This window comes from Ochotona curzoniae, unplaced genomic scaffold (genome assembly GCF_017591425.1).
Source record: "Ochotona curzoniae isolate NIBS_2020 unplaced genomic scaffold, NIBS_Ocur_1.0 scaffold_4701, whole genome shotgun sequence".
NCBI lineage: Eukaryota > Metazoa > Chordata > Mammalia > Lagomorpha > Ochotonidae > Ochotona > Ochotona curzoniae.
Genome location: NW_024467122.1, coordinates 16,707,356 through 16,733,662, shown reverse-complemented (window position 1 = coordinate 16,733,662; position 26,307 = coordinate 16,707,356). Strand labels below are relative to the sequence as shown.

General features: G+C 46.5%; 1 protein-coding gene across 2 annotated transcripts in view; it reads right to left on the bottom strand.

The window, feature by feature from the left end:
* Window positions 1-910: 910 nt before the first annotated feature.
* Window positions 911-26,307, bottom strand: part of GCH1 (GTP cyclohydrolase 1) — a 48,919-nt gene continuing 23,522 nt past the window's right edge. The window contains exons 2-6 of one of the 2 annotated variants that reach the window (XM_040968655.1): window positions 15,283-15,392; window positions 11,814-11,869; window positions 5,405-5,436; window positions 3,794-3,878; window positions 911-2,703 (exon numbers count right to left, since the gene is read on the bottom strand). In XM_040968655.1, the coding sequence (XP_040824589.1) occupies window positions 2,508-2,703; window positions 3,794-3,878; window positions 5,405-5,436; window positions 11,814-11,869; window positions 15,283-15,392 (479 nt within the window). In that variant the 3' untranslated portion in view covers window positions 911-2,507. Of the gene's footprint in view, window positions 2,954-3,793; window positions 3,879-5,404; window positions 5,437-11,813; window positions 11,870-15,282; window positions 15,393-26,307 lie in introns of both variants that reach the window. The other variant, XM_040968656.1, reaches the window with a different exon arrangement.

The window sequence follows — 26,307 nt, the reverse complement described above, 5'->3', positions numbered from 1 at the left end:
AGTCTCACCTCTACTTCCAATTGAGCTTCCTGCTAATGTGCCTGGGAGGCAGTAGTGGTGGCCAAAGGACCCGGATGGAGTTCCTGGCTCCTGGTTTTAGCCTGGCCAAGTCCTGGCTGTTAAGAACATTTGGGGAGTGGATCAGCAGATATAAGATACTCTCTCTTTCTCTGCTTTACCATTACATGCATCTTTAAGACCTGCAGCCACCCCTCCACTAAGTGATCAAGTAAGAACCAGGCTGAACGATCTTCAGGAACAGCAACTTGGACTGGGCTGAGCAGCTCCCTGTGTGGATGCGCTGGAGAAGCAGCTTTAGTCAGTCAGCATTCCCCATCTGCGAGATGAGATTTGCTGCCTGCCAGTCTGCAGGGTCCTGTTCTGCAGCCCCAGCACTAGCACATGCTTGTCACCAGCAGGAGCAAGAGCCTTGGACCAGGGGGAACCAAGAAGAGGGAGAAGACTAGCAACAAGGTGGAATGTGGATTTCTGGACAGGGGACAGACCCTTCTGCACCTACCTGCTCAAGCATTGCCCAGAACAGGCCCTTTCTAGAAAAGGGAAGGAGCCTGGTGGGCAAGGAGAGACCAGGGCTACACCTCCCACCGAGGAGGTGGGATCCTGGGACCTCAATTAAAGACTTGGCAATAGGGCCCCTCGGGTATCTCCCACCCCAGGTCTCCCCTCTCCATAACCAGCAAGAGGACAAAGAGAATCCTACGTCAACCCAACAGCAAAGAAAAAGAGCCAGAGTTGCATGACTCTGTGCTATCATGCAGATTTACATTCTGTCAGTTTTGTGCCTGGGAAAAGCCTGTGTAGCAGGCATCTTTGCTAAAGCAAACCTCATTCAGTCACTTGGATTGACATATACTGTTTATACTGGCGGTTGGAAAAGAAGCTACTTCACCAAAGTTGCAAGACTTTAATAATTTAACTTGGACAATTTCAGGAATATACATACACACATACATAGACACACACAGGAAATAGTCACAATTTCTTTGGACAGTGTTATTTACATTCTTAAAAACTCCCCCAATGGACTCAAGGCCACAGATGTGAAAATGTCAAGTACAATCGACAAGAGTGAAACAGATGCTGCACTAACCGACAGGACAAGCGCCTGTAGCGACATCAGACCTTTTCAACACTTCTAGGGAATACAATGCCAAAGACGTTACAACAGATACAAATAACCTCAGAAAGACAACTTCACAGTTAATGGTTTCTTTGGTCCTCCGAGTTATGTTTGCTTTTACTTTAAAACACTGAACACAAGTTGAGCACTTAGAAATCTACCTGTGTCTACACATTAAGCAGCCTAATGTCCATACCAGCTTAGATTTGTAAAGAAACTCAAAATTCACCACTGTACTACTGAGACTCCAAATGTAGAAAAATCCAGAACATGGTGGAAGTAGGGAAGAACATAAAATAAAATAAAAACCTCTGCCACCTTGTTCCATCAGGAGCTAAACGGTATGAAATGGGCAGGTAGAACTACCTAGAGTAAACCAACAAAGCAACTGATTCATTTGAAGGAAATGAGATAATTGGAGGGGCATGGAATCACTCACATAAGAGACTTCCTTGTGGACTATCATGTTTACGTTTCTGCGGAGATGCTGGGGTTCTGGCTTTTAATTTGGTTCACGCTGCCCTGAAGAAGAAACTTTCCGATAATCATGAATGAGGCAACGATTTCCCAGATTCAAGTCCTACTCCACCGGCGTGAGATCACACTCCAGACTTGTGACGTGTGTGTGTGTGTGTGTGTGTGTGCATCACAGCGGAAGCCAAGGGGGTGGGGGCGAGTTCCTGGACTCGGGCAATGCCAGAGCAGTAGGCACGGGTCCCTACGCTATGCCCTTGTGTCAGCTTCCACAGACTGAAAATGATGGGCAGCCTGAGGAAGCAGCTGAAACATTTCCTAAGATCAAAAGTTAAACACTTTGAGGCACTCTACATGGAACTTGAAAGAAGCTCGCGGGAGACACATAGAGGTGAAATGACAAAGACCAGCTCTTGGCAGGGGCAAGACTAAGGCTTATAAAAGAATGGCTTTTCATACAAAAAAGGCATTAGCATCTACACTTCCCATGGTGTGACAGTCTCAAAGGCACAGAGAATTCAACGTCTGAATCCCTGTATGTTGACCCAAGATCGCGCCTCATAAGCAATGCCAGGTACAAAATCCCCGTACCCGCATTTACAGAGAAAGAAGGTGGACATGTTCCCTTTTTTTTCTTTCAAACTCACAGTAAAATCAAACACATGGGTCTTCCTCCACCACCATCACCTTCCCTGGGTAACTAGAATTACAACTGGACAGGTTAAATTAAAAAAAAAAAAACATACAAAAATGAAAAATGTCCCTGGTGGCTCAACCAGTAGAATCACCTTTAGACTCTGAATCCACAGCACAGCGCCGCACACTGTGCCAGATTCCTTTGGCACTCCCGGCAGCACAGTTTTTATCCAAGGGTGAAACAGCAGCAGAGCCCTCAGAGTTCTGCCCACACCAGCACTATCAACACAACACACAAACACACCCTCTTCCCCGGCCCCCTCCCATCGTCTCTCTGAACGGTTTTGTGCATATGATTTACATGATTGGCCATTCTCTTTAGTGTTGCCACTAAAAGGTGGCAAGAACAAAGTAGAGGACTCACCCCTTTGTTAATTATTTTATTTGGCTTTCTATAAATAGTCTTTAAATACAATCAGGGATGGGGAACAACCTTCAGCGGCAACGGAGGATACAAAGAACAGAGACGAGACAGACAATGCCACGGGATCCGCACGCCGTGCGGCTCGTGCAGTTCAGCTCCTGATGAGAGTCAGGAATTCTTCCCTGGTCTTTGGATCCTCCCGGAACACACCCAGCATGGTGCTGGTCACAGTTTTGCTGTTCATTTTCTGCACCCCTCGCATTACCATGCACATGTGTCTACAAAACAAGATAGCAAAGTTTGTGTAGGGGATCTCATATAAAAAGCAGATTCCGTGTCAACATCTCATGCAGGTGCTACCTACCACCCTTTTATAAGCTTCTTGGTAGTGAAACTGAACAGTGATGATGTAAAAGCATGGCCCAGACCTAGCCCTTTCTCCTAGGCCCAGACGCCCCTGTCTCTCTTAGAACAAAGGTGTCTTTATCTGCCCTTTATCAAAGGCAATTCACTAAACTCAAAGAAAGACAAACTGATACTACAAAGTTCTAATCACATGGAGTCTCCTATTGTTAGTAGATTAGAACTTTAATGGTGAGTATCTGCTTTCTGGGAAATCCTGAAAGAAATGTAACTATGGTCATTTAACCTCCACAAACCAGCTGGGACCCACCAAACGATCATAAATTCCCTAAGTATCACAGCATTGCTGACCAACCAGGAACCTTTCAGTACATACCTCCCAGCCTCCAATTTCTGTCTATAAGGACCTTCCACCCTGACTACTGGGGGAGCCTGGGGAATTAAGCAATGTGAGGCTATGAAAGGCAGGTACAGACTTGCTGGGCTGCCCCGCTCCTCGCACTGCACATTGCAATAAGGACCTATTTCCTTCCAGCACCCTGATGCCAGTAGTTGGCTTTCTGTGCTTTGGGTGAGCAGACCCAGTTTTGGGGATTCTACAACAAAGCCTCCCACTAGTTTGGGGATGCTGTTCAGCAGCAGTAGTGTAGGTTACACTCTCACCAAGCACCCAGGTCTCTGTTGCCACCCACAGGAGCAACTCATGGGTGGCTATAACAATAATGTGAGGCTGTGAAAGGCAGGTATGGACTTACGTTGCTTCAACCACGACCCCAACTCCAGCAGGGTGCAGAGCTTCCGTGATGGCCACGGCAATCTGTTTGGTAAGGCGTTCTTGAACTGTGGGTAGGACAAGGAGTTCAGTGTTAGAATCTGACACAGGCATCTGGGAACTTTTCTCTTCCTAGAATATTTGATATTTCAGAAAGCAGACTTCTGTTGAGGTTGAGTAGCCAAGACATATCAGTTTTCGCCAGTTCTCTCTGGCTGCTGACCAGAAGCTATAAAGAGGCCTCACTTCAGCTCTCTCCCCTGGACTGAAGGGATCTCTGGAGCCTGTGGATGTATCCCCTCCCTAATCCCCAGCACCAAAGAGCAAGGAGGGTACAAGGACAACTGTGTCTCCCTGTGACTAAAGACCAATGGAATTTGAGGAGCAAGCATCCCTGGTGCTGGCACAGTGGCCCAGGAGCTTAAGCCCACTGTGGCATCTCACATGACAGCCAGTTCAAGTCTCAGCTGTTCCACTTCCAATCCAGCTTCTTGCTAATACACCTGGGAAGGCAGTGGAAGATAGCCCAAGCACTTGGGTCCTGGCTACCCACGAGGGAGATCCGTATGGAACTCTAGGTGTTATAATTAAGCTTGGCACAGAACTGGTCATTGCAGCCGTTTTAGGAGGGCATGAGTGGATAGCAGGTCTGTGTCACTATAACTCTGCCTTTCAAATAAGCAAATCTTTAAAAAAAATAAAAAGCTTGTAAACAATAACACCAATAAAGGTATAACAGTGTAACTCCTCAAGAAAATCAACAAGTTAAATGATCCTGTCCTTGTGCTAAATAAAATATTTCAGTTTGGCATACATACAAAAGAGTTTGGGGCCGGTGCTATGGCTCTATTGGCAAATCTCCCCCCCCTTTCTAGTGCCACCATCCTATTTGGGTGCCCGTGTGTGCCCCAACTGCTCCATTTCCCATCCAGCTCCCTGCTTATGGCCTGGGAAGGCAGCAGAAGATGGCTCAAGTCTTGGGACCCCTGCACCCACATGGGAGACCTAGAAGAAGCCCTTGGCTCCTGGCTTCAGATCAGCTCAGCTCTGGCCACTGTGGTCATTTGGCCAGTGAATGAACAGATGGAAGATCTTTCTGTCTCTCCTCTCTGTAAATCTTCCTTTCACATAACAATAAACCTTTTTAAAAAGAGAGTTTGCTGTGGCATTTCTTCTACCTGAAAACTGGCAAAGTCCTCAGATGCCTATTGGTATAGGTGCTGGCATGGGTTATAGAGCAGAATACAGCCATGGCACACATTTTGGAATCCCAAGTACTACCATGAATGTGAGGGAGATGACTAAGATTTTTAAGTGACAAGAAGTATAGGGAAAAGAGAGGGAGGCAAATCATGGTAATGTAGGCCTTATGAAATACAATAGAGCTAAACTGTTATTAAAACAGTCCTGGCATGATAAAGTAAATGACACACAGAGGCAATAGAGATTTCTCCTGCAGGCTTGAAACACAGAAGACCATCTTTCTTATCCTTCTATAAGGTCTTAACTTTTATAGGTCATATTCATCATGCTTCTAAGACAAATTCTTTCATAAGCAAAACACTCTCTATCAATGAAGATTTTAAAAGTTTACCTTGCAGTCTTCGACTGTAGATTTCCACAATCCTAAAAAAGAAAAAAGAATTGCTTTAGTGCATCACGATTAATTTGAAGACTCGGATTCTAACACAGAGGTTAAGACATTGCTTGGGATGCCAGCGCTCTGTATCAACGCGCCTAGGCTGGAGCTGGCTCTGTTTACAATTCCAGCTTCCTGCTAACGCACACCCTGGGAGGCAGCAGAGGCTGGCTCACGTGCAGGAGGGAAATCTGGGTGGAGCTGCTGGCTTGCCTCCTGGTATTGGCCTACCCCGCCCTGGCTGTTGCCGGCATTTGGGAAATGAACCAGATTGAGGGACTTCTGTCTTTCTCTGCCTTTCAAAAATAAAAACAAGGCTTTCAGGCAAAAGTAATATCTTCCTGATTTAAAGGTGGGAGCAGGGGTGGACCTTCACTGAAACAATAGCAGGGTGTGGGCAAGGGATAACGCTAATGGCAAGAGAAGGGAAGGGCAAGTCCCACAGGGAAGCGTGCCCTAAAGGACAACATTGGCCACCACACACAACGGTGTTTCCTAGGCAGAAAGAGAGAGGAGAAACACATTAAGGACTCTCCAAGTATAATGTCCACTTAGAAAAAACACAAAGATGAATGACAAAATTTTAAAGCTCCCAAGTCATCAATCTTAAAGCCAAGACCGATGTGTTCCCACTAATCATACTGTTTTTCCATAGCTTAAAGTTCAAGTTAAAAATAAAAAGCCTACAGGCCCGGCACGGTGGCACAGTGGTTAAAATCCTCACCTTGCATGCCCGGGATCTCATATGGTTCTAATCCCGGCAGCCCCTCTTCCCATCCAGCTCCCTGCCTGTGGCCTGGGAAAGCAGTCGAGGATGGCCCAAAGCTTTGGGAACCTACACCCGCGTGGGAGACCCGGAAGAGGTTCCTGGCTTCAGATCAGCATAGCATCAGCCATTGTGCTCACTTGGGGAGTGAATCATTGGATGGAAGATCTTCCTCTCTGTCTCTCTTCTCTGTATATCCGCCTTTCCAATAAAAATAAAATAAATCTTTTTTTAAAAAAAGCCTATTTGGGGCCCGGCACGGTGGCGCAAGTGGTTAAAGGTCCTCGCCTTGCACGCCCGGGATCCCATATGGGCGCCGGTTCTAATCCCGGCAGCCCCACTTCCCTTCCAGCTCCCTGCCTGTGGCCTGGGGAAGCAGTCGAGGACGGCCCAAGGCTTTGGGACCCTGCACCCGCGTGGGAGACCCGGAAGAGGCTCCTGGCTTCGGATTGGCATAGTATCGGCCCGTTGCGCTCACTTGGGGAGTGAATCATTGGACGGAAGATCTTCCTCTCTGTCTCTCCTCTCTGTATATCCGCCTTTCCAATGAAAAAATAATAAAAATAAATCTTTAAAAAAAAAGCCTATTTGTTAATTAATGAGAGGTCAACCATCCCATCAGCTCAATCTACTAGGATAATCAGATTAAACCTGATTAGACTCCTTCTGATGTCTCTTCTCTTTACAAGATGGGTTTATGTAAGCACTTGGCATGATTCACCTCCCCAGTATACACGCTTCCTTTGGGGTCCCAGACCACAATCTGTCAGCAGGCAGGTCTTCCCCCTCACGTCCCTCATTCGCCACGTGAAGACCACCATGTAGATTACCCACTTGAAGGTGACAATTCATGCTGAGGATCTTTTCTTAAAAAAAAAAAAATAGCCTTTCACCCTAAATTTGAACTCAGATTTGTTAAAAGATTTATTTACTAGAAAGACAAATTTACAGAGAGGCGATACAGAGATTTTCTGCTGGTTCACTCCCCAAGAGGCCCCAAAGGCTAGAACTGAGCCATCTGAAGCCTAGAGCCTCTCCCAGGTCTCCCACACAAGTGCAGGGTCCCAAGGCTTTGCCCATCCTCTGCTGCCTTTCAGGCCATAAGCAGGGAGCCAGATGGGAAATGCAGTAACCAGCACAAGAACTGGTGCCCATACGGGATCCTGGGTGTGCAAGGTGAGGATTTAGCCAGCTCGCATTTGACCTCGGTTTAAGGATCACTGCCACTAGGAGAATTTTACGGGTCTTCTCCCTCTCCCCAGTTCTGCCCCTCTGACAACTGGCTCCTTCTCATCCTTGTTGGAGCCAATAAGCCCAGCCACAGGTGCGCTGTCCTGCTCACTACTCAGCCAGACTCCCCAGAACACAGGAGCCATGCTGAGCCTTCAAGTCACAGGAGGAGTATGAAATCCAAAGGATGGAGCTACAGTCTTCTAAACAGAAATCTAAGAAAGGATGGTTTACATCCAGAGAGAAACTGTGTCACATTTCTTGCCAGGTCACATTTGTGCATGTATGCCTTCTGGTGGTTTTCAGGCGGTTAATGGGTTACCTAGGTATAAGTTACCAATGATGCACAAATTAGTGTCATCCTCCTTGTTGAATTCACCCTTTGTTCCTTGGGTAGAATTCCAGGTACAACATTAGACATCAGTAGTAGTATTGGGTACTCATGCTTTACTTCACATTTTGCTATGTGACTATTACCCATGGCACTTGCCAGTTTGCTGGCAGAGGGCTGCCACCTCACCAGGAGCTCATTCATACAGACTTTCACAGTATCTATATATTTACACTGAACATGTTCCTTCTGCTCACAGAGTATGTAATTCTCTTTTTTAAGATTTGTTTAATTTTTATTGGAAAGTCAGATATACAGAGACTAGCAGAGACAGAGAGGAAGATCTTCCATCCACTGATTCACTCCCCAAGTGGTCACAGTGGCCAGAGCTGAGCCAATCTGAAGCCAGGAGCCAGGAGTCGGGAGTCTCTTCTGGGTCTCCCACGTGGGTGCAGGGTCCCAAGGCTTTGGGCCATCCTCGACTGCTTTCCCAGGCCACAAGCAGGGAGCTGGATGGGAAGTGGCGCCACCGGGATTAGAACCGGTGCTCATATGGGATCCTGGAGCGTTCAAGGCGAGGACTTTAGCCGCTAGGCCACCGCACCGGGCCCAACTACTGTAATGTTTTAAAACTTCTTGATAGGAAGGCACAGCGCAATAGCCTAGTGACTAAAGTCCTTGCCTTGCAAATGCCAGGATCCCATATGGGCACCAGTTTAATCCCGGCAAGCCCCGCTTCCCATCCAGCTCTCTGCTTGTGGCCTGGAAAAGCAGCAGAGGATGGTCCAGAGTCTTGGAATTCTAGAAGATGCTCCCGTCTCCTGGCTTCGGATCAGATTGGCTTGGCTCCAGTTGTTGCAGCCACTTGGGGAGTGAACCAGCAAATAGAAGATCTTTGTCTCTCCTCTCTGTAAAAATCTGCCTTTCCAAAAAAAAAAAAAAAAGAAAAATGCAAATAAATCTTTAAAAAGAAAGAATACTATTTTTTATAAAAGAAGGGGAAAATGCTTCATCTATAAAATAAGGCCCACCTTACCTATCTCCTGGCCAGCCTTGCCTAAACTGATTCCCATCAGACACCTGTTCTCCTCTCTCTTATTTGCCTTCACTTTTACATTAACTACACCCAGAGAAGCTTCTCGTCCATTCAGAATTCCGCTCATGCCTCCATTCTGGGACCTCTTCAGCCCCACCACAGCACAGAGAGCCACTGCGGCTCCTCTCAAGCATGCTGCAAAGCTGGCATCTCCTGCCCTCTCACGTGCCCCCTCCTGCATGTCAAGTCACTGGTATGGTGTCTTTGCAGTAGGGCCTCAATTAGCACATTAACCACGCTACCCTCAAGGACTCCAGTGCTAAATTCAAGATTCAATCTGACACTCACCCGATGCTACTCTGGCTTTTTAGTCACAGAGTTTCTGTTCAAACTCAGTTTATTCTAGAATTCTACTAGAGCTGAACCTGATCAACTCCGTTGTGGCATTTTCTCGGTACTTACGGTTTATCATTTGATATTTGACTTCACTGGCACACCAAAAGGTCATTCATTTAAAGACAAGCATATAACAAACGTCCCGCATGCGATTAAAATGAGCAAAGGAAGTTTCACAAAGACAGTCAGCTCTCCTTATTACTATTTATTTCTTAAATACATGTATCCTTCTTAGAAGGGATAAGCAGCAAGACAAAATCTTAGTCTTTTCTGTTTCGGAGTCCCTTTAATCAGATGTTTAAGACATCTGAAAGTAACACGCAGGTAGTTCTTTGGTGCAGTGTTCCATTTTACTCTCGTATTTTAATCCGATTAGTGTTGAGGACAAATCCCCATGATCATAATCAACTTCTTTGTATTGTTTCATAAACGCTTCAATCCTTAGGATCCTTTCCTCTCACTGGGAAAGGAAATCATCAAGATTAATCCCTTCTCCCCTCAAACTATCATTGATTCCTTGATCTCATGGGATCATTCTGGAAGCCACCTCCCATTATGTGCGCATCACACCCACAAGTAGAATCTTCTGGAGAAGTCTGCTTCCATTCAGACCAAGACCTGAGGCATCTGCAGGCTTCTCTACAGGCTGGAAGGAGCAGCACTCACTACACCTTTCAGTGGACAGGCCACTACAGGCCTCAGTCGGGGACGGCACACACAGGGCGCTGGGCCGGCGTCCCTACGCACACAGCACAGCAATTTGCCTTAGCCTACAGAGTACATATGCTAAGAATGGCCAATTTCAATGCCGATACATTTGGTCACAGTGGAAGTGAGCTGAACTTCAATTTCTTTATCACCACATAAGAGAATAAGTCAGTGGACACAAAGTTGCTTACAGAGATTAAAGTGAAACAAATTACTCCCACTCACTCCACCAACATCCACTCTTTCCAGGCAGACTTTGTGCCACCAGTGGGCACAGCTCCTATTGTGAGAAGCCTGGCTGGTCCGGATTTATGCCGAGAGCTCCACTGCAATGCACTGATGTCAGAAATAGGGATGTTGGCACTGGTGCCACAGTGTAACAGCTCAAAGCCACCACATGCTATACCAGCAACTCACATGGGAGCCAGGTCAAGTCTAGGCTTCTCCACCTCCAATCCAGCTCCCTGTTCATTCGCTTGGGGAAGCAGCAGAGAATAGTTCAAGTCCTTGGGTCCCTGACCCAATTGGAAGACCCAGAACAAGCTCCTAGCTCCTGGCTTAAGCCTGGTGCAACCCAGGCTACTGTGATCATTTGAGGAGTAAATCAATGGATGGACAATCTTTCTGTCTCTCCTTTCTTCTCTCTCTCTCTCTCTCTCTCTCTCTCTCTCTCGCGCTCTTTACCTTTCGAAAAAATAAGGGTATCATTAAAAAAGAAAAGAAAAGAAAGAAGACCTGCACAGCATAGTACACTAAGCCTCTGCTTGTGGTGCTGGCATCCCATAGAGGCCCTGGTTCACGTGCTGGCTGCTCTACTTTCCATCCAGCTCCCTGTTTATGGTCTGGGAAAACAGTGGAGGATGGCTCAAGTCTGTGGCACCCACATGGGAGACCTGGAAGAAAATCCTGGCTTCTGCCTTTGCATCAGCTCGGCCCAGGCTATTATAGCCATTTGAGGAATGAACCAGCAGATGGAAGATCTCTCTCTTGCTATCTGTAACTCTGTCTTTCAATAAATAAATAAATACTTAAAGTAAGTAAAGGCTTTTTTCTACATTTTTCCTACATACTTTCTCTTCAGTTTCCAGGCAGTAAGTGAGCACCTGGATGAAAGCAAAGGTCCAGCTGTGGAGGGCAACACTCAGCTTGCTGCGGTGACAGGTAGCAATCCCAGCACAGAATTGAAGAGTGTGCTTCTGTGGCAAGGCCCCGGGGGACCCCAACCAGAGTCAAAGAGACACCGAAGGACACCAGAGTTACAAAGCCGTCACCCAGGGTTTCCCATGTCTACTCCAAGACATTGCAACAACCACAGAAGAAGGCGACTGGGGGCAATCAAATACAGGTGTCCGGGGTCCATCAGTGATGTGTACCCACCTAACATTCACACTGAGCTAAGCCCCATGGGCACTACTTCATCCCCATGAAATCCACATTAAAAATCAAGAAGACAGAAGCAAGCAAGAGTGAGACAGGTCCAGAGGAAGGCAGTGGTGAGGCTGCGGCCTCACACGGCAGCTTGGCAGAAAACTGACAACACTGCCATGCAGTGGGACTCCACCCCCAGGTCCTCTTCCACTGTCACTGTGTGCTAAGGCCCCCTGTCCCTCAGAGAATGCGGCTGGACTGAAGGAAGGAAAGATGTGAGGTGCGATTGCTCAGATGTGTGAGGGGAAGAGGAGCAGGGTGGGGCAGGGAGGGCATGGTGGTACAAGGAGAGCAGCCTTGGAGCTTCAGGCCTGCTGGGTGTGTCCTCCCCTGTGACTGTCAAGTTGACTTGCCACCTGAATTCCGACTTGAAGCCATGCTTGTGGAACAGGAAGGAGTGATGAGATGATCAGTGTTCATGCAGGTCTTCTCCACCTGCGTTTCTTGTCCATCACCCAGTCATCCTTACCTGGCAAGCTTGCTAAGGCCGAGGACTTGCTTGTTAGGAAGATAACCGATATGAACCTTCAGAGAAAAAGACAGCATTTGTGAGCTGAGGATAAATACAGTGCCTCTTTGCAATAAAAAAATGAAACAGGGGGAATACAGTGTAACTTACATCTCATGCATCACAATGACAGTGCATGTCTCAAACATCTGGAGGCCTCCGATTTAAGACAATGAGGCATTTCCGTAAGTAATTTAAAATTACACGAACACAGTAAAAGAAAAACATGAAATAATTAGTCTATTAATCACATGACAAATTTGGAATCCCTGTGGCCTCTTCTGGCGAAATTAAATACTGGAGAAATATCTGAACGACTGTGTGTACATACAGAGTCAAGGCAGACGACTGACAGCAAAAACAAGAGCAAGGGTCAGTGTTGTGGAATAGTGGCTAAACCCACCATCTGTCCACTAGCAACCTATATGGTCACAGCAGTTAAGAGTCCCAGCTACCCCACTTCTTATCCAGCTTCCTGTTCAAGGACTGAGAAAAGCAACAGAGGATGTTCCAAGCGTTTGGTTCGCTTCTACCGATGTGGGAGATGTGGAAAAAGCTCCTGCCTCCCAATTTCAGACTGCCCCAGTTCTGGCTGCTGCAGCCACCTGATGTATAAGCTGATAGATAGAAGATCTCTCCCTATTCTCCCTCTTCCTCTATGTCTCTCCCAAGATTTCCGACAAGTAAATAAAGCATAAAAAAAATACAACCACTACAAACATCTCTATTGGTTCTGTGTGAAAAATTAAAGAGGTGCAATTGTTGTGCAGGGTGAGCATCAAAGCTGTTGCCCCCGCTCAGCTGCACAGAACAAAGCATTCCAATGGAAATGTGAAGCAAGGGGAATAAAGATCCTGCAATATTTCTTATTTTTTTAAGATTTGTTTATTTTTATTGGGAAGGCAGATTTATAGAGAGAAGGAGAGACAGCGAGAAAGATCTTCCATCTGCTGGTTCAATCCTCAATAACTGAACTGAAGGCAGCAGCCAGGAGCTTCTTCTGGGTCTCACATGTAGATGCAGGATCCCAATGCTTTGGGCCTTCCTCCACTGCTTCTGACCATCCTCCACTGCTTTCCCAGGTCATAAACAAGAAATGGAACAGTTGGAGCCTGGCGTGGTGGTCTAGCGGCTAAAGTCCTTGCCTTGAATGCGCTGGGATCCCATATGAACACTGGTTCTAATCCCGGCAGCTCCACTTCCCATCCAGCTCCCTGCTTGTGGCCTGGGAAAGCAGTCGAGGATGATCTAAAGCCTTGGAACCCTGCACCCATGTGGGAGACCTGGAGGAAGCTCCTGGCTCCTGACATCAGATCATCGCAGCACTGGCTGTTGTGATCACTTGGAGAGTGAATCATGGGACAGAAGATCTTCCTCTCTGAGTCTCCTCCTCTCTGTATGTCTGACTTTGCAATAGAAATAAAGAAATCTTTAAAAGAAATGGAACAGATGGAAAACAAACTGGGGAACAAATGGGATGGTACTTTAAGGCAGAGGATTTTCAGGTGAGCCATCGCACCAGCCTCACACCATCTCTTGGAGATGTGACAGGAGACCAGAGTGTGATTGTAAAGACAAAACACACTCCAACCATGTAAGTCCAACCGCAACAAGAGCAAAAGGATCAACAGCAAAGGTTACAGCCACAGGTGCAAAAGCCCTTCAGGGCATTGCCGAGAGCCCAAGAACAGTTGTGAGAAATCCAGCCCAAAGCGGAAGCAGAACAACCTGGGAAGTTCACTAGAGAGCCCCGCTCCTCACAACTACACACCTACTTGCTCCTCCCTGTGGAAGCTTTGGATGGAAAGCCATTTAGCATTCACTTTACAGGCCCGGTGTAGCTCCTTCTGGCTTAATTTTGCTTCATCTTACAACAGCCTTGAGGGAGGGCACTCATTTTTCTCCAGCTAATAAAAAAAGAGCTGCATTGACATGGATCCCAGGCCTTCAAGGACGGACTAAATGGTTCATTTGGATGCTTACAAAAAGGTATTGGGCCCAGGGGAGCTTGTGCTAAGAACTAAAGCTTGTGTCTTTTTGTCAACTTTTCAGTCCGCTTTTCCATCAACTTTGGAAAGCCGCCTCCTTTAACCAGAGTGCCAGGCAATGACTTCAAAAAAGCCAGCAACGAGGAAGGCAAGAAACCAAGCACAGAAGAGCACACAAAGTAGATTTGCCTTAACCAACACACAGCTGAAAAGCAAAGCCAATCTTGCTGAAGGTCGAGGGATGAGTTAGGGTTTAATAATGTGATAATCACACTCTAAGTCTTGATCTGTAGGGTGTTGAGGATGTGTGCCTGCTTCAAATTTGGGTTTCTTTATACATTTGAAAATCCTTTATCAGAAAAAATGCTAACATCAGATTAGATGGACTGTAGGCATTCATAACACTATTTCTTATAATTCTGTTTGAAAATCACTTATAAAAAGTCCAAACAAAATGACAGCGGGAATAGTATGAGAAACAGTTCCTATGCCGGGGCCATTTGGACATCCATGTCATCATATGAGGGCCATGCAGAAACATCAACTTAAAAGTCAGCCTGGGGGCCCGGCACAATAGTGTAGCGGTTAAAGTCCCCGCCTTGCACATGCTGGGATCCCATATGGGCGCAAGTTCTACTACTGGCAGGCCCACCTCCCATCCAACTCTCTGCTTTGACCTGGGAAAGCAGTCGAGGATGGCCCAAGGCTTTGGGACCCTGCACATGCGTGGGAGACCCAGAAAAGGCTGCAGGTTCCTGGCTTCGGATTGGTTCAGCTCCAGCTGTTGCAGCCAGTTAGGAAGTGAATCATCGGATGGAAGATCTTCCTCTCTGTCTCTCCTCCTCTGTATATCTGACTTTCCAATAAAAATAAATAAATCTTTAAAATAAAAATAAAAGCCTGCTGTGGATTTATAGAATTTTAAGTGCTATCTATGGCTGTCTTGGCATAGTCAATCCTCTCCCAACCCTAACTCTACATACTCTCATAAATGTGGGTTGAGGCAGATTCATTTTTCCTACCAGGGGCTGGAAGGAAATCAAATCCACTGATATCATAACCTCTGTCACAACAAATTCCACTATCATCACTGCTCACGTCACACCATACACAATACATAGATCCTTGCACCAAATATTACTTGGTCACAATAAAGGGCAAAGATTTTCAGAGCCTGCAGTTACCTTTAAAAGGACACAATTTTAACCTATTATCCTAACCTATTAACTTGATATTTAACATAAAGTCTTGCCTCTGAAGTTTATCTGTTTTATTTTTTTTTTTAATTTAAGTGACCAGATCAGCTAGGATGATAGAATAAATATTTTTGCATTAGCTGTGAGTACCTGGGATATTGGGTGACAATTTTCATCATCACAATTGGAAGACTCTCACTATGCTTTTAAAAATTAAGAAACAACAACAACAAGAAAAAACCTTACCTTTCCAACAAATGGAACCAGATGATGTTCACACATGGAAAACATATCGATGTCCTTCACAATCACCATCTCATCATGGTCTTCATCAAAGATAGCATCGTTCAGGACATCTGAAACCAGAGGCTTGCTTTAGCCACAGTCTTACAGAATAATCCAGAACACAAGAGCTACTAGGGGTAAAAATGAATAGATGGGCAACAGGGAAAGAATCTTCACAAAACTAGGATACAGACATCAAAGCAAGTTATTTTTCCCTATCAAAGTAGCAGTGTTTTCCTTTAGGTACCATCAGAAAAAAAAACAAAAACAAAAACAAAAACAAACAATACCTCTTGATAAAACAAAACAAAACAAAATGCAGGATTACAAATACACCTGCAGGGCCCGGTGCGATGGCGCAGTGGTTAAGGTCCTCGCCTTGCACGCCCGGGATCCCATATGGGCGCTGGTTCTATCCCGGCAGCCCCGCTTCCCTTCCAGCTCCCTGACTGTGGCCCGGGAAAGCAGCAGAGGACGGCCCAAAGCTTTGGGACCCTGCACCCGCGTGGGAGACCCTGAAGAGGCTCCTGGCTTCGGATCGGCATAGTATCGGCCGTTGTGCTCACTTGGGGAGTGAATCATCAGACGGAAGATCCTCCTCTCTGTCTCTCCTCTCTGTATATCCGCCTTTCCAATAAAAAATAATAAAATATTTGGAGATCTTCCTAATCTAAATGCTGGACTCAGAACCCTAACGAAGAAAAGAGAGAAGACAGAACAGGTCAACCAACCATCTCAGCTATGATGGACTATGTCATTCAGTGGATTTTTCAAAGCCCTCATAGTGCTTGGAGTGGCAAGATTGACAGCAATTCATAACTGTTGCAATATCAAAACCACTTGAGCAAGAACCTCAGAGCATGCCCTACATCCGGGACCTGGGGAGGGTGGGAAATTGGGGGGCCTTCTCCCTTAAATACCCCCCTTTAAACATGAAGGTAACAATATGGAAAACATACTAGTATTATCCACTTTCCTGTAGCCCTTGACCCTTCTTACCCTAATTAACTATGTAAAGAATGTCAAAATAAAATTTTATAAAAATTAAAAAAAAACTATTAAAAAATTAAAAGAAAAAAAAACAAATACACCTGCAGGAGGAATGCAAGGAGAGAGGGAGGGAAGAATTCTGACAAAATGAATCTGGGTTCTTCTGGTGGCAGGAATGCGTCACCTTCTTCCTGAGGGTTCCTTATCCTCAGTGTTTCTCTGTGATGGATAAGCAGACACTGTATGTGAGGAAAAAGATTCATCCTTGGCCCTCTGACTTCTGCAGCAGATCCAGGCACCTGCAACCTGGACCTCTATTTTCAATTCCCCCAAATAATTTTTGACATACAGGAAGTCATTTTGCAAGTGTCAAGTTACCCTTCTGGGGAAATAATCCCACCAGCTGCCCACTGTGGAGGCTTCGGGGACGAAGCAGAATATTATCTTGTTTAAAGTGTGGAAACTGGGTCAGGGGGCTTAAGCTACCTTTGACAGTTAAAACCAAACAGCATTTCTTTTAACTGGATTGAGTGAGATTCAGCTATCTCATGGGCAAGCTGGGTCAACCAAGCCAACTAGACAGAGCCTGAGGGAACTGCTACGGCCACATCCTAGCCCAGAAGCTAAGGAGGGAGGGAAGGAAACACACTACTGTCCTCGTGGTCGCCTGAGAATCCTGGGCTGGACACCAAGAGTTCCCAGAGGATATCACAGTGACCGCCTTGTGTCCTGGGAAAGTGCAGTTCTATTGTCACACACACACACAGAGAAGCACAGTACGAGCTCTCTTTTGTAAAACAGAAACATAAGGAGTGAACACCTGTACCAATTTCTGCACAGCTGGTAGGTGGAATGCATCAGGATGATATGATTTCCTAGGACCAGAAAACATGTCACCTCCACACTCTGATTAGGCATAGACAGGGTGAGCTCGGCAGCTTCCCGTTCATCCCTCCCCTCGAAGGCAGACTGCTGAGTGACTTACAGGGAAATAGACAAGAACCTGCCCACACTACTGACCTTCAGTGGCTGGCCTGTCACTCCAACCCAGGCTCACGGCTCCTGACTCATTGCATCCACCACAGTGGCCAGCCCCAAGGCAGACTATTCTGAGGCACGCCGGGCTGTGATGTGGGCAGGTCATGAGTGTGCTTGGCAGAATGGTCCCCAAAGGGTTTATTTAGACATGCACCGGCAGCCACTGCCACCAGCCCATCCAAAAGCAGTTCAGAGAACAAGGGAGAGAAAAACCTCAACATCCTTCTTGAAGGAGAGAGACCTTCTCCCAAAGCAGGTTTGTACTGTGAAGGCTCTGCCCCAGAAAGTCCAAAAGAGACCCTTCGGGTTGCTCAACCTTGCATGGGTTTCCCCAAGATCTCAATAGAGCATTATTGCCATACACGACTTCACTGAAAGCTTTAGTCACACAAGACACCATCATCAAGGTGAAGCCAAGCAGAAAATGTTTCTTAAAGTACAACAGAGAATTACCCAACATTGGAAGGATTCCTTTTCTCTTGCAGAGCTCATCCTCATCCTAAGCTCTTATGACAAAAACTACAAGGCACATGTTAAAATTCAGCCCTCATCATGGTGTGGCACAATGAGTTAAACCGCAGCTTGGGGCTCCTGTCCCACGTCTTCTACTTCTAAGCCATGCAGCTAGAATGGCAGTGGAACTCGGCCCAAGTCCGTGGGTCCCTGCCATCCAAGAGGAGGAGAGGGATGCAGTTCCTAGTTCCTGGGTTTAACCAGGCTCAGATTTGGCTATTGAAGCCACTCAGGGATTGAACCAGTGAATCAAAGAACTTTTTCTCTCCTTCTTGATCTGCCTTCGAATTAAAAAAAAAATCCCAAAATGAGGGGCTGGTATCTCAACATAGCAAGCTAAGCCTCTGCCTGCAACACCAGCATCCCACACGGGTGCTGGTTCGTGTCCTGGTTGCTCCACTTCCCATCAGCTCCCTGCTCGTGGCCCAAGAAAGCAGTAGAGGATGGCTCAAGTGCTTGGACCTCTTCAACCGCATAGGAGAGCTGGAAGAAGCTCCTGGCTCCTGATTTCAGATCAGCCCAGCTCTGGCCAAATTGATCATTTGGAGAGTGAACCTGCAGATGAAGCATCTTTCTCTCTCCCTCTCTGTGTCTCTGTAACTCTGCTTTCAAATAAAAAACGAATGATAAATAAAATCTAAAACGATTACCTATAAAGAACTGCGAGAAAAAAGCAACTCAGATGGAAGACATCTTTGACTGTATCTTACAATAAAGTTATGACTGAAATCGTGCTGTTTTTACTACTTAAAATTAAACCCAGAAACAAAAAGCCAGTAATCCCATATAGCCTAATGCCCCCTGTGACAATGGAACACAAAGGCACAGTCTGACTTGCATTTCATTAAGAGGAACTAAGACTACTAAGGTGACCCAGCCACATCATTTGCTGTCAATAATGAAGCTTCCCAGCTGTATTTACTGGTGTTTTGCTCCTACATATTTGACCGCTGCTGTCTGCGGAGATGAAGAAGAAAACACTATCACAGATTGTTTTAATTTCCTGTCTGTTATCAGCAGCAGGAAGGTAACCGTGGAGACGAGGGTTGGCGGCATTCTGTCTGCCCCCTTGGGCGGTCTCCACCAGGGGAGCCGACGTAGCCACAGCCCGGAGGAGGCAAGGGTCTGTCTTCAGGGTGCGTCACACAGGGGCAGCCTGGAAGCAGACCTTTCTCGTGAGCAGTGACAGCAAGTCACAGTGCCAGGCAGACATCAGACCTGTTCCCGAAAGACAGGGTCCTCTCCCGGGGTGATGTTGGGGGCCTATTTAAGCATCCTCTAAAGCAAGACAGGAGGTGGGCGGATGGGGTGCGGGATGGAGGACTGTTCAAGTAGTACAAGTGGCTGGGCTCCACCCGCAGGAGCCCATGTGTCAGCTGGTCTGGATGGGCCTCTGAATACACATTTCTAGCAATTTCTTAGATGACAGTGACGATCCTGGTCTTGGCTAGCCCATCTAGAGGTGTGCTCTATTTTGGCTGTGCTGCAGACTCATCCCACCTGCAGGTCGCAGACACTCAAACTTACAGACCTGTGTTGAAGGACAAACATACATCCTGTGTCTGATAGAGAGAAGGGCGTGGAAGAGGCGACAGGCCACTCTCCAGGAGAGATTCCTCCCCAGAAGAACTGTGTTATCTAACAATGTTCCTTTGCAGTGAGCAGTATGGGAGTCAATACTACTTAGGACATTTGACGATCAGCAGGAACTTTGTGGAGGGCTCTGAGAAAGCCAGAATTGGTCACCTGACACATCTTTCTAGGAAGATAGGGTTGAACCACGGAAAAAGACTTGGAGGTGGTGTAGCCATCCTGGGGACAGAAGAGAGAAAACAGAGTCTGCTTACTGGTTTTAAGATTAAGAGAGGAGAGACATAGAGACGCACCTAAGGCATCGGAACTAAGCTAGAATTAAATTAACTGAAGCTGTCAAGCCTACCCTGACCTGGCAAAGCTGGTTACCAACCCAAACCCTCAGTGCACATTCCAGCACCAGAGCGGCCTCTATCAGCATAAAGCACTTGTCCCATCATAATTCTTATTACCAATGTTATTTGTGCTCATGTCTCCCATCTCCACCGTGTTATGAATTACCACGGGGTGAGCCCTATATCTTAAGACTTCAGAGTTCCCACACTGTGCTCCCCACAACACCATACCCAAAGCCAAGCTAAACACAGATCTATGGTTAGCTAATTCACATGTCCATCTTTATTATGATTCACTTTGCTAAAATAGATGTTAAATTGAAGGGACTCCAGCTAAGCTCATGAAACCAAGAGAACATAAAATTTTTCACTACAGCTCTTCTGGAAATAGCAAAATTTGATCATTTAATTGTTAGTTAAGAGAAGGATTACAGGGCCCGGCGGCATGGCCTAGCAGCTAAAGTCCTCGCCTTAAACGCCCCGGGATCCCATATGGGCATCGGTTCTAATCCCAGCAGCTCCACTTCCCATCCAGCTCCCTGCTTGTGGCCTGGGAAAGCAGTCGAGGATGGCCCAAAGCCTTGGGACCCTGCACCCATGTGGGATACCCGGAAGAAGTTCCTGGATCCTGGCTTCGGATCAGCATAATACCAGCCATTGAGGTCACTTGGGGAGTGAATCATTGGACGGAAGATCTTCCTCTCTGTCTCTCCTCTCTGTATATCTGACTTTCCAATAAATAAACAAATCTTTAAAAAAAAAAAAGAGAAGGATTACGCAGTTTTGTCGAGCTAGATGTAATATGTAACAGAGACCCAACAACAGACAATGTAAATTTTAGCTGTATCTATAAACTTATAAATCCTTGCAAAGATTTTCAACGAAAAATGTATGAGCAAAAATGTAGAACAGAATCTTTTTTAGATTCAGTATAAACAATATATGCTGTTTGTGAACATATTACACATAAAATGAAAGTACAAAAACTCCACAAATGCAACAGAACAGATTGAGAACAGTGGTTATCTCTGTGGCAAAATGGTAACAGAATCAGGAAACAAATTTTATCTTTACTTTTTAAAAGTTGTAGAGAAAGTTGAGCTGTGTTACGATTTTGGACAGATTTTGATAAACCAAGTTCTTCACACTTTGTCTCATCTACTTCAGGCATTTCATTGATGAAAGGATTGGTTGTCTAATTGAGATGTTCACATGCATGCTGGTGTCTTCTGTTTTCCAAAAATGAAAATCAAGTGAGTGGCCTGCCTCGGCTCAAGGGGCGCAAGGTGGAAACGGCGTGTATAGGAAGACCTGGCCTGCTCCACCCAGCCTTGCAAACCCCTTCAGAACCTTCCCTAATCCACAGTACGTGGTGGCCAGCAAGGGTAGGCCACCATCTAGCCAGCTGCTACACTGGTATCCCCTAGGAGTGAAGGTTCGAGTCCTTCTCCCTGCTTATGTACCTGGGAAAGCAGCGGCAGATGGCTTCAGTGCTTAGACACCTGCCACCCACACAGAGACTCAGATGACACTCCAAGCTCCTGACTTTGACCTGGCCTGTCCCTGGCTGCTGTGGCCATTTTGGGGGAGTGAATCGACAGACGGAAATCTCTCTCTGATTCTCCATCTCTGTAATTCTGCCTTTCAAGCAATATATATTTAAGTCTTTTATAAAAATCCCACTATGTCACTCAAAAGCTTCTGCCTGGAGTACGCAATGAGAATTTCTGGCTTTCTAACTCTTGCTTGAAAGTTTTTTGCTCCAGGTAGGAGCAAGGTAAAAGTCAAAGAGGGAGAATAGTGCCTCTTTTCTTTGATCTCCACCCTGACAATACACTTCCTGTTAGGAATTCTAACACTTGCAGCTTTTTGTGCAAACTCGATCAACCCAGACATGAACCCAAACATAGTGGCAGAAACCAAGATAGCTAGAGGCCACCAATAATCCCACTGGGTGCCACCCAGCTTGTGGGCTCCCCAAATCTAGTTCACAACCTGCAAGTCTGTCAGCAGGAAAGAGCCAGGGTATTACCAAGAGAGAAGAAAATGCCACTCTTGGTAGGAAAAAAAAGTCTCTTTTCAGTCACTAAAAAAAAAAGTCCAGGATTCTTTTCAAAAATTTTTATTTATTTGAAAGGTAAAGTTACAAAGAGAGCAGAAAAGACAAAGACAAAATGATCTCCATCCATGGGTTCATTTCCCAGATGGCCACAACAGCCAGAACTGTGTCAGGCTGAAGCCAGGAGCCTAAAACTCCAACTGGGTCTCCCATGTGGACGCAGGGGCCCATGCACTTCACTATCTTCCACGACATTCCCACGCACTTAGAAGCACTGATTTGGAAGTGGAGAGTCAGGATGAGAATTGGCACTCATTCAGGATACCACTGTTGCAGGTAGTAGCTTAATAGACTATGCTACAGCATTGGTCCCGATCGAGGCTATTGACGCAGGTGCTCTTGGCTGCTCTCACAACAGCCCTGATGGGCACGCTTTGTTCAGCACACACGGTACTGCAAAGCTAAGGCAGTCCCAGTGCAAGCCCTGCCATGAAAACAAGGGTCAACCTTTCATCTATGAAAATGCTCCAACTACACGGCACTTGTTCCTGGTAAGTATTGCACTTAACTTTCTGGACACAGAAACATGGACTTGGGAACAAGGAACCACATGTCATCTCCCAACCCAAGCATGCCACTCGATCAGCTCACGGGGAAACCAAACGCACAGGGGTTCAGGGAGCAAAATGACACAATGGAAGGAATATGGGAAAGGAGTCCAGAGACGGCAAGATGTATTCACAGCTAAAACAGGCAGCTGCCAATCATACACATTACGAACTCCCAAAGTTATCCCAGCCGAAGAACTCGGCCTTCCTATCTTGGTTTATTGCTCTGAATATTTCTAGTAGATCAAAATATGAATTCTGGAGGTAACAGAATGTCTTCAGGAGCCCTTTAAAAAAGAAAGAAAGTACACTTGTCTAAATTAGTTTTCTAATTGGATAACTATGCCTGTCTCTCAACATTGCGGTGGGACTTACAAAGCAGATGGTGATAACAAGGTTTGGAACACAGCAGGGCTGAGGAAAGAACACGTGGACCATGGACCTGGTTCAAAGCACAATCCACTTACTTCAGGAGCCACTGGTGGGCTCATGCCTTCTCAGGCATACCCAGCTCAGAGTAGTTCTGCAACACTGCCATCCTGGCCATTCCCCACCAGCACAGCATGCTGGCTACCATCACCAGTGACGGCATCATCCTTCAGCTGGCAGGTCCCAAACACAGCCAATCACAGCAAGCCTTGCACCAGTCACTTGCAACACAAGCATCCACTACTGCAGTGCCGGTTTGAGTCCCGGTTGCCCTGCTTCCAATCTAATTCCCTTACTTATGTGCCTAGAAAAGCGGCCGAAGATGACCCTGGTGCTTAGGTCCCTACCATCCATGTTGGCGGAGTGGACAGAGACCTGGATGGAGTTCCAGGCTCCAGGTTTTGGCACAGCGTGGCCCTGGCCATTGTGGCCATGTGGGGAGGAAATCCATGCAAACATGGTCTCTGTCTCTTCCTTTCTGGCACTCTGCCATTCAAATAAATAAAATACAACCTCCCGAGTTATCCTGAGAAAAGTGGATTCCCTGGGCATGCCGTGAACCCAGAATCGTGTTTTTTAAAACCCCAGTGACCGTGGCGCAGAGCAGAGTGAGAGTATAGGCTCCGGGAAGGGTCTGGGCCTGAAAACAAACCCTGTCCCACCCAGAATTTCCCATTGGCTTGAATGAACAGCAGGTAGTCCCTCACCAAAATCCCTCACCACAATCACCATGTCAGATGTGGCATCTGTGGAACCCTGTGTGGTCTGCCCACATCCAGAAAGAGCATAGCAAGGGAGAGAACATGACAGGTTAAGAAAAGGGTGAAGCTGGAACCGTATTATCCACAGCAGGACGGATCAGCACACTTACGGAGAAGGGGTGGGTGGCTTCCATGCAATGAAGTCACAGCCCACCCTGAAAAAGATCAGTTAGTCAAGGTGCCAAGGTGTTCTACCACCAACTCACTCAAAGTTGGTTCCAAGCGTCAAGCATAATGCAACCAGGCTGGGAAATCACTGCAAGTTACCCACATGGCCACCACAGCCTGGGCTAATCCAGGCCAAAGCTAGGAACCTGGCACTCCAGCTGGATCTCCCACCTGGGTGCAGAGACCCACAGGCTTGGGCCATCCTCAGCTCCCTCCCAGGTTGATCAGCAGGAACCTAGACAGAAAAGAATGGAACTGATATTCATATGGTTGCCGCACCAGCCCCTAGAAGTTAAATTTATAAAAGTGATAGCTTACCTAAAAAACAAACAACAACAACAAAAAACCCTTACAGATTTCAAAGAAAAAATACGACTGAATTGAAGATTAAAATATGCTCCCATGGGGTAGGCATTTCATGTACCAATTAAGACATGACTTGGGGCAAGGGGATGGCATTGTGGCATAATAGGTTAAGCTATTACCTATAATGCTCGTATCCAATAGGGTAGAACTGGCTAGAGTTCAGCTGCCCCATTTTTTTAAAAAGATTCATTTATTTTTATTGGAAAGTCAGATTTACAGAGAAAAGGAGAAATAAAGAGACAGATCTTCCATCTGCTGGCTCCAATGGCCAGAATTAAGCCAATCCAAAGCCAGGAGCCAGGAGCTTCTGCCAGGTCTCTCATCCTGGTGCAGGGTGCCAAGACTCTGGGTCATCCTTGACTACTTTCCCAGGCCACAAGCAGGGAGCTGGGTGGGAAGTAGAGCTGCAGGGATATGAACTGGTGGCCATATGGGATTGTGGTGCATTCCAGGTGAGGACCTAGCCACTAGGCTATTGCCCCAGGCCCAGTTGCCCCACTTTGGATCCAGCTCCCTACTGATGCACCTGGGAGAACAATGTAAGATTGCCAGATGTTTGGGCCCCTGCTACCCAAGTGGGAGAACCAGATTAGTGTTTTAGGCTCCTGTCCTCTGACCAGAGCCACTGAGAACATTTGCAGAATGAACCAACAGATGAAGGATCTAATTCTGTTCTCCCTGTCTCTCAATCACTATGCCAATCAAAGTAAATTAATCTTTCAAATAAAAGCCACTACTTGGGACATCCAAAATGGTGGGGTTCCTGGGTCAGAGACCTAGCTCTGTTCCCGATGTTCCTGTTGATGGCCACCTGAGGGGCAGTGGGGCTTAGGCTCCTGGATATCCACATGGGAGACCTTGACTAAGTTCCTGTCCCAGGCTCTGCCTAGATCAGTCTTGGCTGTTGCAGGCCTCTGGAAAATAAGCCAACCAATGAGAAACACACACACACACTCTCTGCCTTTAAAATAAAAATCCACTGAGTTATAAAACATTTTACTTTTTTGAATGGAGAAAATATTTATCCCCAGGCTTGACACAAGATCTTTTTCAAGTCCTTTCACAAGGCTGTAATGCCCCCCAAACCAGTTATCATGCCCATTTTACAGATGAGGAAACTGATAACTATTATTTGTAAATACTGCCTGCTTAGAGGACAGCTACCCAGCTGGTGACGGAGCTGGATGTCCCAGGAGCCCAGTTCGCAGGCTGGCAGGAGCCTGCACCTGTCCTGCTAACCACAACTACACACTCCAAGGGAAGAACCCTGGAACCCAACCTGCCACCCCCAGGCAGGACTGGTGTGGGTGGAGCTGGCTCTGAGGGGTCAAGGCCTGGAGCTAATGCAGCAAAGGGGAGGAGGGAACAAACCCATTTATTAAAAAAGGAAGGTTGGGCTTAGTTCAAAACTGAGGTTTAAAGGATATGGAAGGGCCAAGGGTTACTCTGTCAGCTCAGGAAGACAGAACAGAGAGAATGTCACACCCTGGGCAGCTGCAGCCCTGGCTGACGCCCATCAGGCCCAAACCCTGCCGTCCCAACCATTCATTTGTCTTCTCTGAGGAAAAATGTAGTAATTTAATGTTCCTTTGGCCTTTACTTTTTGAAATAAAACCGGAACAGTTTCAAGGGAAAGGAGAATCCCACTGAATCTGCAAACGAACATAAAGGCTTAAAAAAAAAAAAAGGAAACAAAAGAAACAGAACCTTCTAGAAAAGTTCATCCTGGAAGACCAGTGAAGAATCTCTTCTAGGTGCAGTGGGTTAAGCTGCCACTTGAGATTCGTGCATCCCATATCACAGTGCCTCGATCCAGTTCCAGCCACTCTGCTTCAGAGCCAACTTCCTGCTGATGGGACGTGGGGAGGCACAGGTAGAGTTCCTGGCTCCTGGATTCAGCCTTACCCAGCCCAGCGGTGGGCATCTGAAGCGTGAATCAGCACACAGATGATCTCTGCCTGACTTTCTCTCTCCCCTCTTTGTCTTCTAAATAAATGAAAAGATTTTTAAAATCTTTTAAAAACCAACTAGCGGTCTTTAAATCTTTAGCACCTGTGTCTCTTGGTTGTAACCTCACACAAAGCCACACAGTACACAGTATTCTTGCCAACAACATTTTCCTTGAA